The sequence below is a fragment of the Bombus vancouverensis genome, chromosome 5, assembly GCF_051014615.1.
Source record: "Bombus vancouverensis nearcticus chromosome 5, iyBomVanc1_principal, whole genome shotgun sequence".
NCBI classification, from domain to species: Eukaryota; Metazoa; Arthropoda; class Insecta; order Hymenoptera; family Apidae; genus Bombus; species Bombus vancouverensis.
The window spans coordinates 6547190-6563965 of record NC_134915.1 but is presented as its reverse complement, the minus strand read 5'-3'; the positions used below and the strand labels follow the sequence as shown (position 1 = coordinate 6563965).

The following is a 16776-nucleotide window of genomic DNA, read 5'->3' as shown; positions in this document are numbered from 1 at the left end:
TATGTTTACAATATTTCAAGTAATAATAATAAATAAGGTCAAATTAAAATTTTTTATTAAATTACCTTAATTAACGTATTTAGCAAGGTCAATTGTAATATTGGATTAGCAACTAAGTAATTGAGGATTTTGTCATTAGGTGATAATGACAAAATCTGCAATCACTTAATTGCCAACCCGATAATTTGTAATTGTGTTAAGATTAAACTGTATTAAATAGATAACAAATTATTGTTCATAACAACTCATTATCATACATAATTATACAATATACAATTTTTCTACTCTTCTACTCTCTATATTTAAAAAATATTTGCTAATATACAAATATAATTACACCGAATTATTTCATTGCGAATCTAAATTTTAAATAAACATTCTACGTTCGAGTTTGATTTTGTATATTTGACTACCTTCATGTTTCTCGCTAGTCGATCGTCTTGTTACATACTATACCGAGAATTAGGTTGGGAAGAAAGTGTATACATCAAAGAAAATATTGAGTTCCAATAAAATTTATTAAACATCAAATAGTGAAAAATTAACGCTATAAAACATGTCAGATCCAGAACTTGAAGCAATACGACAACAACGATTAGCTCAGTTGCAGTCACAATATAAGGTAAATCAGTTGTATTAGAGACAAAATATTATATAATACATAACCATTTTTGACAAGTGTGTGTAACCATAATTTATTTAATAAGACCATCAATAAAAATCAAATGAAAATAATAAATGATTATAGTATATTATTCCCAATCTCATGACTAAAGTTATTTTACTGAATTTAAATTTGGCCAGCTCAAGCTATTTATAACCATATATGCATACTGATATTACTTAAATAAACATTTATTACTGATTTTTTATCCTTATTACATTGTGATTCGTTTATAAATGTTCAGAGTAATAATGTAGAGAATAAACAAGCAATGGAGGAAAAAATGCATCAAATGGAAGACATGAAGAATTCCATTCTCACTCAAGTATTAAGTCAATCAGCTAGAGCAAGATGTAAGACCATTAATATAATGAAATTATATATATACATATGATGTATAAAATTTTCTAATGTACACTATTTCTTTAGTAAATACATTAAGTCTTGGAAAACCTGAAAAAGGAAAAATGATAGAAGATATGATATTAAACATGGCTCAACGAGGTCAGTTACCTGGTAAATTAGGGGAAAAAGAACTTATCAGTTTACTTGAAAGCGTAAATCAACAAACACAACGAAAAACTGTTGTGAAGGTTAGTTGCAATATATGTATGTACGTTTTCAGAAAAAAATAAAATTGTAAATAATTAATTTCAGTTTGACAGACGAAGAGCAGCATTGGATTCTGATGATGATGATTTATAGCATATACATATATTTATACATGGTTATCAAACCATGACAAACAGTGACATAACATTCTCTGTTTAATTTTTGAACAGGTATTAACATTACAATACAACTGTACGCTTAATTAGTCATATGTTTTTATTTTTTATGATATATTGAAATAAAAAATTGAAGTCAGGTATCAGGATTTATTTTAATCCAGATTTTATTTTCAAATTTCTATATCCACCTTTCCACCTATATATTCTTTTATTTAGTTAATTTTATCCATATTTATAAAAAAGAAATTTAAAGTACAATTACAGTATTTTTTTTTATTAAATATAGATAAATCTACACTTAAAATGTAATAGGTTCCCATCCCTAAAACAGTTATCATGTTTTAAATCAAATATACAATCTTTACGTAAACATTGATATGAAATACTTTTCACTATATTTACATAAACAAACATACATCTGTAATTCCAAATATAAGTATACAGAACATTATTTGCCACTTACATTCTTTACATAAAACTTTAGTACATTTACATATTTCAATGTAAAACAAATTTATTATGCAGTTTAAAAAAAGCTCGTTTACTTACATGATTTGTATTGTCTTATGAAAGTTCCATTTAGTTAAGATAAATCTTTATCATTCTATTTATAATTCATAGAATCTCTTTCATTGCATTGACTACAAAAATAATCACTTTCATAATTCATATAATTTTGTTACACTAATGAATAATAAATAAAGCGTCTCAGTAATTCGAAATTTTGTAATATAAAATTAATAAATATTACCTAAATGAAATTAGAAACAATAGATTAAAAATTTTAAAAAACTGTTTAATATAAACAATACAATAATTCAGTTATTTCAATCTTTTTTCATATGATTTGCTCCTGGATGATCTGGAAAATCATTTAACATTAAAAAAGTAATAATATGAATATTCATAGATAGATACTGGTTTGCAGAAAAAGAAATATGTACCTTCTTCATCGTCATCTGCATCTAAAATATCTGGACAACAAATACCGTAACATATTAAGGATAAGAATCCTGCTGGTAAACCAAACAAAACCATTGTTAGAATGGGGTTACCCATCCACATTGCAGAAAGAGTTGTTTTTAATTCAAACCATGATCTATATATACGAATTAACCAACTGTTTCCACCATATCGCTGAAAACATATGCCATAATGTTAATTTTTTCTAACCACATAAAGTATCTTAAATTTATTTAAAAAATATATCTTATATACCGGAGCACTTTCATTTCGAATTTGCTCTAGGAACAACTCTATCACATGAGGAGTCAGTTTTTCTGTTTCATCCTCTGGAATGTGATGGTGGTTTGTTGTAGTATTAATAACAATTAAGCTTGGCAATGGTAAAACCATCATTGCTATACTATTGACTAGATCTGGATTAGCTATCCAACCAAACTGAAATTGACTAAATGCCAAAACAGTAATTATAATCACATTTTGAATATTAAAATAAAGAATATACAAATTCATAAAATGTAACTTACTCGTGATATTTTTCTCGCTTGCTTTTAATTATAGATTCTACCATATCTTTGAACCGTGTCATGTGTAGTGGTATTTCTTCTAGTTGATTTTCTTCTACTACTGCCAATACTAGATTTTTATTTGTCAGGAAAAGTTGATTTATATTTCCTCTTGTTACTTTTGGGAATGTAGGAAAACGTTCTGCATTTATCCATTTGTATACTGTCTCATTTAACTTTTCTATATTATTTATGTCATGGCCTATTACAAAATATTTGTTATTAAAAATTAATTTTTTTATTCATTGATATTATTGATAATTATAAAAAATATATTTTTATAGGTAATATCAATATTTTACAAATATTTACCACTAAAATTATAATGTAAATTTTCCTTATAGACAAACAATGCAGGAGTATTTTCCACAGGAGCATGTTTACTAACAACATTTGGATGAGACTGATAGAAAAATGCATGTGGTTGGAACACATCTGCAGTCTTATGATAGAATTCCTAAAACATATTCATTTAAATTAAAATCTTCATTAATGTTACAGATGAAGAACGGTCTTCACCTGTAGTTTTTTAATTCTGTAAAACAGAAACACCTTTATTTTGAAATATTTATCTAAGCAATGAGATACAGTCGCGATTGTGCTGGGATATCAGTTGTGATAAACATCCAGAAGATATCGTTCTTGGAAATCTTGAAGAGTTACATTTTCCATATACCTACACTAAACTCCTTGATCCACCCCTACAATAGAGTTCCGAGATCTTTACGGTATATAAAAAACCAAAAAATATGCTTCTTAGACAGAACAGATTGTGTAATTCCGCGTTGCGTTCATTAAAAGCTAATATAGTGAGATCGAGCTGAAGTTTTTTTTCGATCAAACTTTAACCCTTCAAAGTCCGCGTGTCGGTCTAAATTCTGTTTAACAATCCCTCACGCTGCTCTTAGTTTCCGCATTGCCAGTGCGTCAAAACTGAGCAACCAAACCATAAGGTAACGCATATAATACTCATTTATCCGCGATACACACTCACATAGAACAATCTCTTGATTACAATGCATATACTTGTATTCTTGTATAAATTCGAGTATAATTATTAAAACCTAACATCCAATCCCGCAATCCTGTACAACATAATTGAACGTACCCACACGATACAACTTTATCACTCGAATCGCGTCGATTTTTATTGATCAAAGTTATATGATAGACCACTAGTCAAGACTAGTATTGCAATTGTATTCCATAAGAATATGTTCGCCGGCTTCTCGCGTTGCTCGAAGTCTCAGCTCATAACATTAATAACATTTCTATTAGTTTTTACACAAAACAAAATTTTTATTTTACCCATAATGGTCCAGATCGTTCTCCAACATATAAAAAGTATAGATCACGTTCCCTTTTAATTGTGTCGAAACTTTGAGTTTTTGTTACTTCTTGAACAGGTGGGCCACTTACTCTTAATGCAAATTTTACTATTTCATCTCGTGTTCTATCTCCATGATATACAAATTCTTGCTCACCTTTTAAGCTATATAGAAAAGAGAAATAATACCAGTAGAGAAATGTATCACTAAATGTATATATATACAAAGCTATAAAAATAAATCCAACTTTCTTCTTACAATATAATAGTTGGAAATCCCTTAACTTTAAAAGCATGAGCAACACTTGTAAATCGGGTGCAATCAACTCTTCCAACTCTTATTGATGTCGCATGTAAATGTTGCGCTACATGAGACCAAATTGGTTCTAATCTTTTGCAATGTGCACACCATGGTGCATACATCTATAAAAAAAGTAATGTTTGTAGTTTATAAGCAGTAATTTTACATAAAAACATAATGTATCAGATATTTTATATTTATACCATAACAAGCCACTGCCCATCTTTATGAATATCCAAAAATCTATTTAAAAAATTGAATATTTAAAATTTTATACATATACATGTAAATATATATCATTAATTAAATATAAAATATAACTAAACTGTGGATGTTCATGCAATTTTATACTTTTATGAACATAATTAAAAAAATGAAATCTAAGTAGAAATTTGTTTTGTCTCCTAAATACCATAACAAGTGATCTACTTTAAATATTGTATATATTTTTGCATATTGTATGTACTTCTAGATTTTTTTGGAATCTTAAATTTCCCAAAAATGCATAAACAACCATAGTCTACATATAACAGACATCAATCATTATATACCTGTCGCTTAGTTCAAGTACACGTGATGCTATTACAGGAGTAAAAATACCTGAAAAAACTGAATTATGTTTTAATAATACTAACTGTATCAAAAGATAATAACATAAATGAAGTCAATTTAAATTACTTTATATGCATATAAATTAAGTGTAGTTTTAAAAGTACAGAGTATGCAAATAAAAGGAATAAATGTTAAAATCACAAGTAAATGTTTAAAAAAATTAAATATATTTAAAAAAGATATTATCTATTAAAATTTTAACATAATTGGTTTTTATATATCCAATTAAAAACAGTAAAAACAGCCAGTAAAAACATTAATAAAAAGAAATGTCATCTTTAAAATATTAAACAAATCTAATTAATAAACAAGACATTTCAATGAATGAAATCAAATTAAAGATTTTAATGCTAAACACTAAACTTTAGTAAGTTATCGATCGGCAACATTTGGAGGTTATGAAGTAATTTACTACTTAATACTAATTTCATATTTTTATCAAACTAGTATCCACAACAAAGTTACGTCTTATAAACAGTTAGTGGCGATAAATAACTTTACCATAAATAACTGCGATGAGCACCAATTTCGTTATTGTTACCATTGCAGCAAAAAGGCTTTTTATTGAGAAAAGCCTATTTTGTTAAATCTTAAGATCAAAAATATTATATTTGATTAATTTACTTTCACATAATTAAGGTAATTAACGCTCTTAGCTGTGAAATTGAAATACACACGATAAAATCCGATACACCTCTACCATGTTTTCGTCCTGTGACGCCATACGATTCTTATACCGGCATCTTCTGAACTCACTTTTGCGTTTTGCATCTTTACATGCATTATACGAAAACAACAGGGAGGAGATTTAAAAATGCATTAATCGCAAATTTTAAATAATCTAAAATACACATAAATTCACTTGAATATTAAAGTTACAAAAGTAATATAGTCATGACAAAATCGGAAATAACTACAAATACTTTTTGCCGTATTTTCTATTATTCATTAAAGTGAAATATTTATCAATGAAGAATTGAATAAAACATTATAGTCAACTAATAATAAGCATACTAATTGCATAACTATTATAATACGTGTTGTAATAACTATGTAACGCGTGTGTACTAAATTACGTAAATTAACTTTAATTGTGTGTCGCTGACAATAGATAAATAATAAAGTGAATAAGTAAGTAAAGTGAAATATTATGTTTTAGTATAAAAAATAAGGATAGTAAAATTCAGGTAATTAAGGCAGGTACAAAATCATTATACATATGTATAAATCTCTTAATGTGTATAAACCTTAAAAATTAACTTCTCTATAAAACAATTTACTGATAAATTGAATACGAAAATTAATACTTTTGTTCATCAAAATGAACTCTTTATTTACGTATTTCGTAAAGAATATTGTACATTTTAATTAGTTAGGTATGAATGAAATAATAAATTTATATAGTTATTTTTACATAATTGCAGATAATCGCGAGAAAATTTTAAGTATTTTGTAATTGGGCAGTATCTTCAGTTTCGATATTAGTTTCGGCATCTTCAAAGTCCTGAAAGTAAGGCAATAATGCAAACTTTGTGTAATACATAAATCGACAAATAGTTGAAAATCACATTTTTATTTATAAATGATAAATAACTCACATAATTTTAATCAATGACTGTACTATCCGAGAAACCGCTAAGTAACATTATAAGAAAAATATAGAATGATTGTACAATGTTAAAAACGATCATGATGAAAAGAATATAAACATAGCAAAGGAATAAGAAAGGATAAAAAATGATGCTGATGCCAATAGTAGCCAAAGTTGTCAATATACTACCCATTTCTCTCTTTTTTCGCGAGATTCACTTTTTAATTACATGTATGTAACGAATCTAGGAATAAACCACTAATAATTTCAACTTTTCATTTTTTTTTTTTTTTTTGAATTAAGAAAGCATTAATTAATTGATAGACTGTTACTGGAGACACTATTTGTAGTAGCGAATAGTAGATTTGTTATTCATGAAATATGCGCATGTGAAAAATTAAAATCAATCTTAAATGGAAAATTAAAATCGAATTTTGATAGAAACAAATTATCGATATTTTGATACAGAATATCTATTAAAAAATAATTACTTTCTGAAAATGATTACATTCTTTGGATTTCGAACTGAATTTTATTGTTAATGAACAAAAAATTTCATACCTCTTCATCATCTTCATTTCCAAAACGTATCTCTAGACCACTTAATTTAAATATGATTAAGAGATAAATTACAAGCGCTATGTTAATTACATTCGATAAATACGTGCCATATAAATATGTCAAATACAGAAAGGGAAGAATAATTATTTTCACAGAAACTTTAGTTATTCTTCCAAAAAAAGATCCCATATTTGAAACAAAAATGATTCAGGATTTATTTGCGTTAAAATAACTTTTATGTTAATTCATTAATTGCACTGCACGAAAGTAATGTGAAACATTATTCTTTGACAATATAAACATCTTTTTGTGGATATTTATGACTAACTATCGAACCAACTTCATGTATATGACAAAAAATTTGTTTAATAAAATATTCATATATTACATTTTTTATAAGAAATTAATAAATATTAATTAATAAATCTTGTATACATTTATTTTTAAAAGTTTGTCAAATTAAATGTATTATCATTGAAAATAAATTTTTTTAATTAAAAAAGATCGATAGTAAAAAAAATGAAATTATTTAATTAAGTCAGTAGAGGATTGTTAATAAATTTCTAATTTAATCTCTGATCGAATATTATAATTGAATATTGTACAATCAATTCAGCAATTTAAAGAATGAGTATATAAATTATGCAAAGTGCTAACAAATTCTCATATAACAAAAAAAATTAATCTAGTTACATGAACAGCTGCAAAAATGCGTTATGATTGTAATTACATGCATTATAACGCATTTTGATTGCCGTGAAAATAATCATTGCATGATAAATTATAACAAATGTATTAAACGAAACATTTATTAATAAGCTATACAAGGAGTACCATTACAGGAATGAAGTTTTGCATAGTATAGCTCATTTTAAAATGTATTGACAATTCATGAAAAATACACACATGAAAAGTAATGAAATAATACGCTTTTTAAATGACAAAATCGTAAATATAAAATATGACAATACGTAAAGACATTGTAAATTAAATAATGGTAATAAATACTGGATATTTATGTTTATATTATTAAATAAGCATTATTTTAGACTAGATTTGCCGTTTTTCTTTGGTGTTGATATAGAGATTTCATTCTCTATAGTAAAAGTCGCGCTGCTAAGTACTGAACTACCGCTTCTGGAATCTTTTATATTCGAATCGTTCTCTGTATCATTTAAATCTATATTTCTATTTTCAAACATTTTCGTCGAATCTTTATCACTACCTTTTATATCATTCTTTTCTATGATATATGTTCCAGCACTATCAGTCGAATCGGAATCGTCTTTTCTAAGACGATTACTCTTATAAGTTATTGACTTTTTATTATTTTCTTCCATTTCAATAGCGAAATCCGGTTCGATATTTTCTTGTAATAGAGTTTTAGTGATTTCGTCATATGCTTTAATCTTCTGGTAATTTGTGGCGCTATCGGAAAAAGTTTTCGTTGTGTTATCCTTAGATATATTACTGTTTCTCATTTCCTTCGCGCTTCTCGATCTCTCCTTTCTATTCCAATCATTTGTTCTTTCACTTTGTAACGTATAACATTCGACAACTTTCGGTTTGTCACTACTTGTTGTATTTGATTCAAAATAAGAACTGGATTGATCTTCGATAGTTAAATACGCAGACTTATTTTTTTTCAGTTTCTTCTTTTGTTTTTCTATGTTTTCATTTAAAAACGTTAAGACTTCACTCTCACTTGATTGTTGGAGGAGGGTAAAATTCCTCCCAGATTCAATATCACCTGACGATTTTGATGAATTTGATAAAATTCTATCAATCTTTTCAATAATATTATATAAACGATTCGTACTGCGACTTTTCATCGTTTGTCCAGCTTCATTTAATCGTTGAAGTTTCATCTTTGTATCATGGTACATTACATCGCTGTATTTATCTTTTTCGAAAACACTATCAGAAAACTTAAGAAGACTAGAATTATGGCTTCGATTAGATTGTAAGCTTTTTTCTTTCGTATGGTAAGCTTCTTCGATTACTTTCTTTGAGTTATTCGATCTTAATTTTTCTTTGGGCATTACGGATGTCTTTAGGAATCTCATGGGAACATCGCTATTATTCACTGTGTTTTCAGTTTCTCTCATCATTCTTAATCCTATATCTTCACCCGTACCATCTTTATTAAATCTTAAAATTCTCACCGAAGCAGAACTACCAAAAGTCGAAAAAGCTAATATGTGGTCGTATGGATGATAATCTACACAAGTCACTGCTCGATAATGTCGATCAAACGTATATTTTGCGAGAAGATTCCCGGTTTCTAAATTCCACACGTTCAAGGATGAATCTTCGCCACCGCAAAAGATCAAATTGCCACATGGAGAAATACAAGCTGTTGATTGTATCCTACAAGAAATATTTCAAGATAACGTAAAGGAAATCAGACAAGAATGAATCATTAAAAGTAAAATTATATGATGAAGAATACCTTTGATTATTCAATTCATTATACTTTTGCAATACTACTCCAGTTGCGAGATCTAACATTCTTAACCCATTGTTCCGTGAATGAACGAGAAGTCTGGACTCCAAGGGATGTAAAATAATTGTGTTAATTATTATACCGTCGATTTCTCTGACCTTTATCTTTCGTGATATGTACCATTCTTTCATGGATGATATTTTTCTACTCTTTTTCAACACCCATATGATTATTATTCCGACACTATCTGCTGTTAATAAGTTACTATTCTTCTGGAAATACATAGAATTTATAAATCCTTCGTGACCCTCTAATTCTTGGCTAAGATCCCAATTTTTCGACTTCTTATCTTCTATCCAAATACGTGCTATGCGATCGTAACAACCAGTTACTACTATCGAAGAAATATCGGGATCAAATTTTCCACAGTACACGTAGGATGGATGAGGCATCATCTGTTGAAAGATACACAATTTAATTTCGATTGATATTACCATCATGATATGAAATAAATTATATTACTGAGTGAAGACTACAGAAGGAGAACATGATAATATATATTAACATAACATAATCATTACGTAATAAACAAGGAGTTGAATAAACTAAGAGGGAGGGTATTCGTGTTTTTTTATTTGCAGATTTGAAAGCGACGTTCAACAGAGTGGACAGATGAGGGTTGAAGGCGATGTTGAGGTAGGTGGGCACAAGTAAAAGACTAAGGGATTATGAAAATGTACGAAAAAACAAAGAGTGTGATAAGATTGGAAAAGGAAATTACGGAGGTTTTCTGAGTGGGAAGAGGAGTTACACAGGATGCACTCCTTAACTGATTAACTTTATCAGTTAACACACATATTTATATATGTATATGGATGAAACATTTTTCGCTACGGCAGTAATAGCAATGCTAATCAGAATGTCAAGAAATGAGACATTCTGTGTAAACATAACATAAATTTTAACTTAGACATAATATTAATAATAACAACAATGCTGGACGAAACCCAAATTAAAAAATTTTACGAAATAAACATATCTCATTTACCTTCTGTTAGCTTCTAATATATGTTTAAATTCTTACTTGTATATGTTCTACAATTCGATTCTGTACATCCCAAATACGAGCAGTTTGATCAGATGAAACAGAAAGCAAATAATTATCATTGTTAGACCAGTTGAGGGAGTAAACGAAAGTTTTATGTCCTGAAAACCGTACGTAGATCTTCTTTGCTTCAACCTAACAGCAATTAAAAGAACTTTAATATTCGTAACGAAATAATATAATAATATGTAACATCACATGGAAATATTTTGACAAATTTGAAATTGTACAATTGTGTTTATTACAATGTATAAAAGTGTTTTCTACCAAACTTAATAAAATTATGAATTTTACACTGAAATTAATCATCGAATAATATAATTATAAATTGTGTATAACTTATTAATAGTAGAAACTCGTTTTTCGAATAGTTATTTAAAGAAGACATAATGTACTAAAATTTGAAACCAGTTCTCTCAAAAAAAATATATTTATCATTTAGTTAATGAATCACTTACAAAGATACAATCGAACGTATAAGGATTAAATAATTTTTTGCTAAAACTTTTGTAATCCCTTTAATTGATTTGTAATATGTGAAAACAATTTAAAATCACAGGAAATATAATCTAATATTTAAACAATCCAGATCATTTGTACAACGATTACTAAAAAAAATAAAATATATAAAGAATATTTAACTGGTTTTTTTGAAAATTATCATAAGACGTGGTCTCAACATATATACAACAAATATATTAATGATGATACTTGGAATTATTTCTTCAATGCTTAATAAGATTATTTCTTCAGTATTACACTTTTTACTGTTTAATCCTGCTACAAACCTCGAATTTTTATATTTCAATCTTGCTCTGATTTTAGCAAACAGAAAGAATTTGTAACATCTTAATATAGAATTGAGATAAGAAATCAGTCATACTTTTCTCATTTTTGTTCAAATTACCGAAAGATTACCGAAAATGACCGAAAGAACGTATAGGAATAAGAAGAAGATATGTAATCGTATCAAAATCTTTTACCCTTCGTATTAATAAAAATGAAAAATTTTAATATTCACCTCGTAGACGACAATGGGATAGTCGTGCTCTTCGGAAAAGCAACAAGCCAAATATTTGCCGTCGTTACTAAAAGCAATGTAAAAACATCCATTTTCGCCAATATCCGTTTCGAAGAAAATTTCATTTGGTATTTTACATGACTGTGCGGCTAATCTAGTCCATTTTGGCAAGTTTATAGGGTTTGAAGTATGAACAGACATCCCATGTGATTCATTACGTGTGTTGGATAAATCATATAACGATAATTGCCGATAAAGAACAGGTTCTAATTTAGGCTGGTTGATGGATTTTGCGGTAACAAATAAACTGCTAGGATACTTTTCTCGGACGTTCGATTTCCACCACGTATATACCTAGAAAATTCAATTTGAAAATTCAAAGTATTTAAAATCTCATCAATGATATATTAGAATTAAATACACGAATCATCGAAGTTTCAAGTGATTTCAAATTTAATTGCTAAAATTGATAAAACTAATAGTCTCTCCTTTATCTTATCTACATACATCGTTTGACAACGAAATATGCCAAAGGTAATAAATTGCGTGTTAATGTTTAGAAGTAAATTTCATCTTATTATAATATCTTATGACAGTTCTAATAAAAAATAAAATCGCGCTGTGCATCTGTATTTGTAATCTTCTAACTAAATTACATTTTAGCAGATAATGTAAGTATATTTGATATCTATTTGATAACTGATCTTATATACAGATAAAAAATATATCTATATATGATTACATTTTTATATTTCAATAAAAGTATATATATCAAAATTTTATATGTACATATTAAAATGAAATTTATTTCACATTAAAATATAAAAATATCTTTATTTTAAATTCTTGTCAGCGCCTGCTAGCAATGTCTGATAAGCAAAGAGAAAATATAAAAGATTACAGTTGACCTTAAAAATTTACATAGAAAGGAGATAAAGCAGTCCTATAAAATCATGTTACATATGTAGGATAAAAAAGGATTTTGATCGAGTCATTAATGACGAAAACAATAATGTTTACGTTATGCCTATTCACTTAGTAATCACTTACTTCACACGTGTGAAATCTATCAAATTTTTGCGAATTCTTTCGAGGTTTATACAGTTGTAATCTGACTTTCTTGTTAATATGTAACACCTGGTTTCGTCCTACAGGCTTTAAAAAAGCCCATGCAACCTTGTACCAACAACCTTCATGACCTATTTTAACGAATAAAATCAAACGATTAATTTTAATCCTAAATTAATTAAAACTAATGGAGAAGCTTATAACAAAGATGACCCTTATCAGATATATCGATTTTTAAGATAATAATCCCTTTCAGTAATTAAAAACGACGCTCATAGCATTGTGAAATCGAAATTATGAAAAATAATCTGTGTTCTGACTTATTATCGAATGAAAATTAAGTGGTTTTATAAAAATAATTAATTATAATATAAAATGTAATTAATGTAATATTAATTACAATTATTATATATATATATATTAATATTAATTATAATAATAATAAATATAATAAATATGTTTGTTTAATATTACCTATATATATTTTGTTAAAAAGGAGTGAAATGTATTATAACATGGATAACGTAACATATAAACATGGAGAAGGGTGGTCGTTTTTGTTATAAGCTTCTCAATTCTTCTAAATTAAATGTTAGATTTTAACTATGTATATACGCCATATATAGTAACCAAAACACTTGCCAAATTTATCATAATTGAAGCTGGCCTCGGCAAAACTCAAAAGATCGACGATTTCAAAAAGTATTACAACCTGTTCATTATCGATTTTCAAAAGCTCTTTGAAATCATGTTCGAAGATAAGTTCTTCCTCCCATACCGGAACTATAGACTTATTCTCTTTGAAGTCAAACTTCCCAGTTATTACAGGCTGCAAATACGTACACGCGCCATGTTCATTTTTCAAATACTTCCCATTTTCAGCCTTTACTATATGAACCTTTACCATAGGATGTTTCGTCACGTAATCAATCTCCAACACATCTGTTCTATGAATCGTTACGGATATATATTTTATATCGTCTTTCTTCTTCCTCTTTTTCTTCCTTTTTGAACTTTCTTCGACATTGACACTCGGTGTCAAATTTTTAGAAAGCCTCTTTTCTTTGTCTTTTTTCTGCAACTGATGTTCTATAAATTTCGATTTCTTTTTCTTTGTTTTAGACCTTTTTAACTTAGCTTCATCGTTAGTTGCTTTAGCACGATTTTCGTCAAAATCATCGTTTTCGGAAGTAGTCACCGAATATTGACTAGAATGTTTTAAACGATCTTCATCGAGATCATCTTCAGTAACAGGTAGTAAATTTTCCTTGGAATGCCTTCGACTGTTAACGGAATGCTTTCGACCACTTCTTATCAAAAATCGATCATCTTTTATCGATACTTCCTTAGAATCGTCATCCGATTGTGCAGTGATTTCCTCCAAGCTCTGAGAGCTATTCGAACTATTAGAAGTATTTTTGTTACTCTTTTCTACGAAACTTCTCTTATTTCTTAATCCACGATTCCTTCTATCTTTCAAAGATATATCACCGCGGTTAAACTTATCAATACGTTCAACGTCTAATATTGCATTCCTCCTTCGATTCTCAGACGTTTCACTGTCCAAATTTGCAGACTCCTTCAAATCTTCGGTCACAATCGCTGTTTCCTTGAAACACTTATTTTCTTCGCTCAACGAATTTCGAATGCTTCGACTATCGAAAGTAGAAAGCTCCATTTGTTCTGGATTGTGAACCATTCTCTTCATCCTGATTTTTGGGTTGCTTCGATTATGATCAGTTTCAATCGTGAGAATTTCTTCCGAATCGAAGGCCTCATTATCAAACCCGAACAATGATTTCTTCAGGAACGACCTAGTTGCTGGTAGTGGTTTCTCTGAACGTTGAACAAACGAAGATGCACTTTCTGAAGATACAATTGTCCAAGAAGTGTCCCTAGTCTCTGGTAATCGAATTACAGTGTTATCTTTCGACCATCGTTTTCTCGTTGGTTTCTTTACTTCTTCTTTCTCATCTTTCGGCGTAATCCATTGTTTTCTGCCATGTAACTTTCCCTCGACAGACGACTGATTAATATTCTTTTTACTTAATTTATCGCTTAATTTATTCTTACTCACCGTTTGAATCTCTTTTCCATTTTTTTTAGTGACCAGAGATTCTCCAAATTCTTCTATCAAATCTAACGAATCTACGACTTTTATATCATCATCGTCTCTTGAAAGATTTTCATGTTTTAAATTGGTTTTTGTCGAAAATGCTTTCACATTTTCGGATTCCTTCAAAAATGAATTTTTCTTATTTGATGCTCCACCATGTTCGATGTTATTATCATGTAATTCTTCTTCTTTATATTCTTGATGAATATCAACGATAACGTCCACTGATTTCGATGCAAATTCCGATGAATTCATAGAATCTGTATTAGTAAATAATTTGGACGTATCTCTATTGAACATTGGAAAAGAATCTTCCATATCTTCTGTGGTATTTGCATTATTAGAAAACGAATGCTCATCGTCGCTATCTTGAAAATTAGTTTTGTAGTTAGTTTTATTTATGAGCGGTCGCAGATTCGTTTCATTTTGTCTTTTCTTCTTATTCTTTGTTAATGCAATTTGCAATTCCATGTTCCACTTTATTTTCAGTTGAATTGTGAGTCTAATTAAGACTTTATAGTAATGGAATTTTTTTCATTAGAATTTTGATTTTTAAAATTATTGAACTATATTCGAGGTATTTGTATATGTTATCTTCTAATATAATTACATTTTGTTTCCTTTTAATAAATATTTGCAAATAATGCTGCTTACATTTTATTAGTATTTTGTGTGAAGTGTATTTATAATAAACATATTATATCATGATAGTGAGGCAAATAAACCATACATTATTGGAAATATTTTATTTGAAAAATAAATAAAACCTTTTGTTTGTTGTTGTTCTCTAATGTTTCCTACTACTGAATGAATTGTGCAATAATATGAATTAATTCTACATCATCCCTTTTATTACGTCTTACTAGCAAAAATATGCTTTATTTCATTCTTCTTATCTGTTTCTTCAAAGTAAAATTTCTTGGAGGTTATGTGAATCTTCATCTGCAATTCTTAAAATTTGTTTGGTTAGTGTTTATATTAATATCATTGACTCTCCCTCACTAATCAAATGCATTAAATTATTTATGCAGTGAATTTTTGAACACATTAAAGATATAAGTATAATTTCATATGTCTTATATTTCTATGAAAATTATAATTGTATGCTGTATTGCAATTAATATGTACATTGCAATTAATTCTTTTTATTATATTATAACACTTATATGCACACTATAGATGAAATTTGAACGCATAAATCATTTAAAAATAAACAGTTAAAAAAATATTAATATATGGTTCTCCGTAACTAACACGCGGCAGGTAGCAAAATTGATCGAAAACTTCAGTTTATGCCGTTAAGATACAGGTGTACAACAATCAATATAAATAAATTTAATTTTTGTTTTCAAATATTTATAATATAATATGAATATGGTACAAGCACTAGTATAATTATACAGGGTGGTTGGTAACTGATGGTACAAGCGGAAAGGGGGTGATTCTACGCAAAAGAAAGTCGAAAATATAGAATAAAAATTTTTCGTTTGAGACTTTGTTTTCGAGAAAATCGACTTTGAATTTTCGCTTGGTACGCGTGCGGTACGGTATAACGGATCTCACTGTAGATCGTTGTCTTGATGGAAAAATTAAAAAAAAAAAAATAAAAAAAAATTTTTATTCTATATTTTCGACTTCCTTTTTCGCGTATAATTATTCATTGTAAAATCATTTTTTAAATGATTGTAATGAGATTATAATAAA

At 28.0% G+C, this 16776-nt stretch overlaps 3 protein-coding genes across 7 annotated transcripts; 1 reads left to right on the top strand and 2 right to left on the bottom strand.

The window, feature by feature from the left end:
- Window positions 1–424: 424 nt before the first annotated feature.
- Window positions 425–1551, top strand: PDCD-5 (programmed cell death 5). Its single transcript, XM_033339848.2, has 4 exons — window positions 425–622; window positions 909–1017; window positions 1094–1257; window positions 1322–1551. The coding sequence occupies exons 1-4, from the start codon at window positions 557–559 to the stop codon at window positions 1367–1369; spliced, it is 387 nt and encodes a 128-aa protein (XP_033195739.1). The 5' UTR covers window positions 425–556; the 3' UTR covers window positions 1370–1551.
- A 619-nt stretch (window positions 1552–2170) lies between these two features.
- Tmx3 (Thioredoxin-related transmembrane protein 3) lies at window positions 2171–5970 on the bottom strand. 4 transcript variants are annotated; one of them, XM_033339797.2, is made up of 11 exons: window positions 5842–5969; window positions 5666–5753; window positions 5104–5161; window positions 4756–4795; window positions 4511–4674; window positions 4233–4416; window positions 3237–3381; window positions 2886–3126; window positions 2614–2806; window positions 2340–2532; window positions 2171–2257 (listed from the first exon to the last, which is right to left on the bottom strand). In XM_033339797.2, the coding sequence occupies exons 2-11, from the start codon at window positions 5706–5708 to the stop codon at window positions 2223–2225; spliced, it is 1296 nt and encodes a 431-aa protein (XP_033195688.1). In that variant the 5' UTR covers window positions 5709–5753; window positions 5842–5969; the 3' UTR covers window positions 2171–2222. The 4 variants fall into 4 exon arrangements, with proteins under 4 accessions (XP_033195688.1, XP_033195692.1, XP_033195689.1 ...); XM_033339801.2 differs by having other exon boundaries at window positions 5104–5152; XM_033339798.2 differs by having other exon boundaries at window positions 5666–5970.
- A 2141-nt stretch (window positions 5971–8111) lies between these two features.
- On the bottom strand, window positions 8112–16718 carry LOC117159667 (uncharacterized). Of its 2 annotated transcripts, none has more exons than XM_076618867.1 (6): window positions 13599–16718; window positions 12939–13087; window positions 11889–12242; window positions 10847–10870; window positions 9769–10217; window positions 8112–9686 (listed from the first exon to the last, which is right to left on the bottom strand). In XM_076618867.1, exons 1-6 carry the CDS (start codon window positions 15541–15543, stop codon window positions 8357–8359), a joined length of 4251 nt encoding a protein of 1416 aa, XP_076474982.1. In that variant the 5' UTR covers window positions 15544–16718; the 3' UTR covers window positions 8112–8356. The 2 variants fall into 2 exon arrangements, with proteins under 2 accessions (XP_076474982.1, XP_033195588.2); XM_033339697.2 differs by having other exon boundaries at window positions 10847–11002; window positions 13599–16717.
- Window positions 16719–16776: the final 58 nt, after the last annotated feature.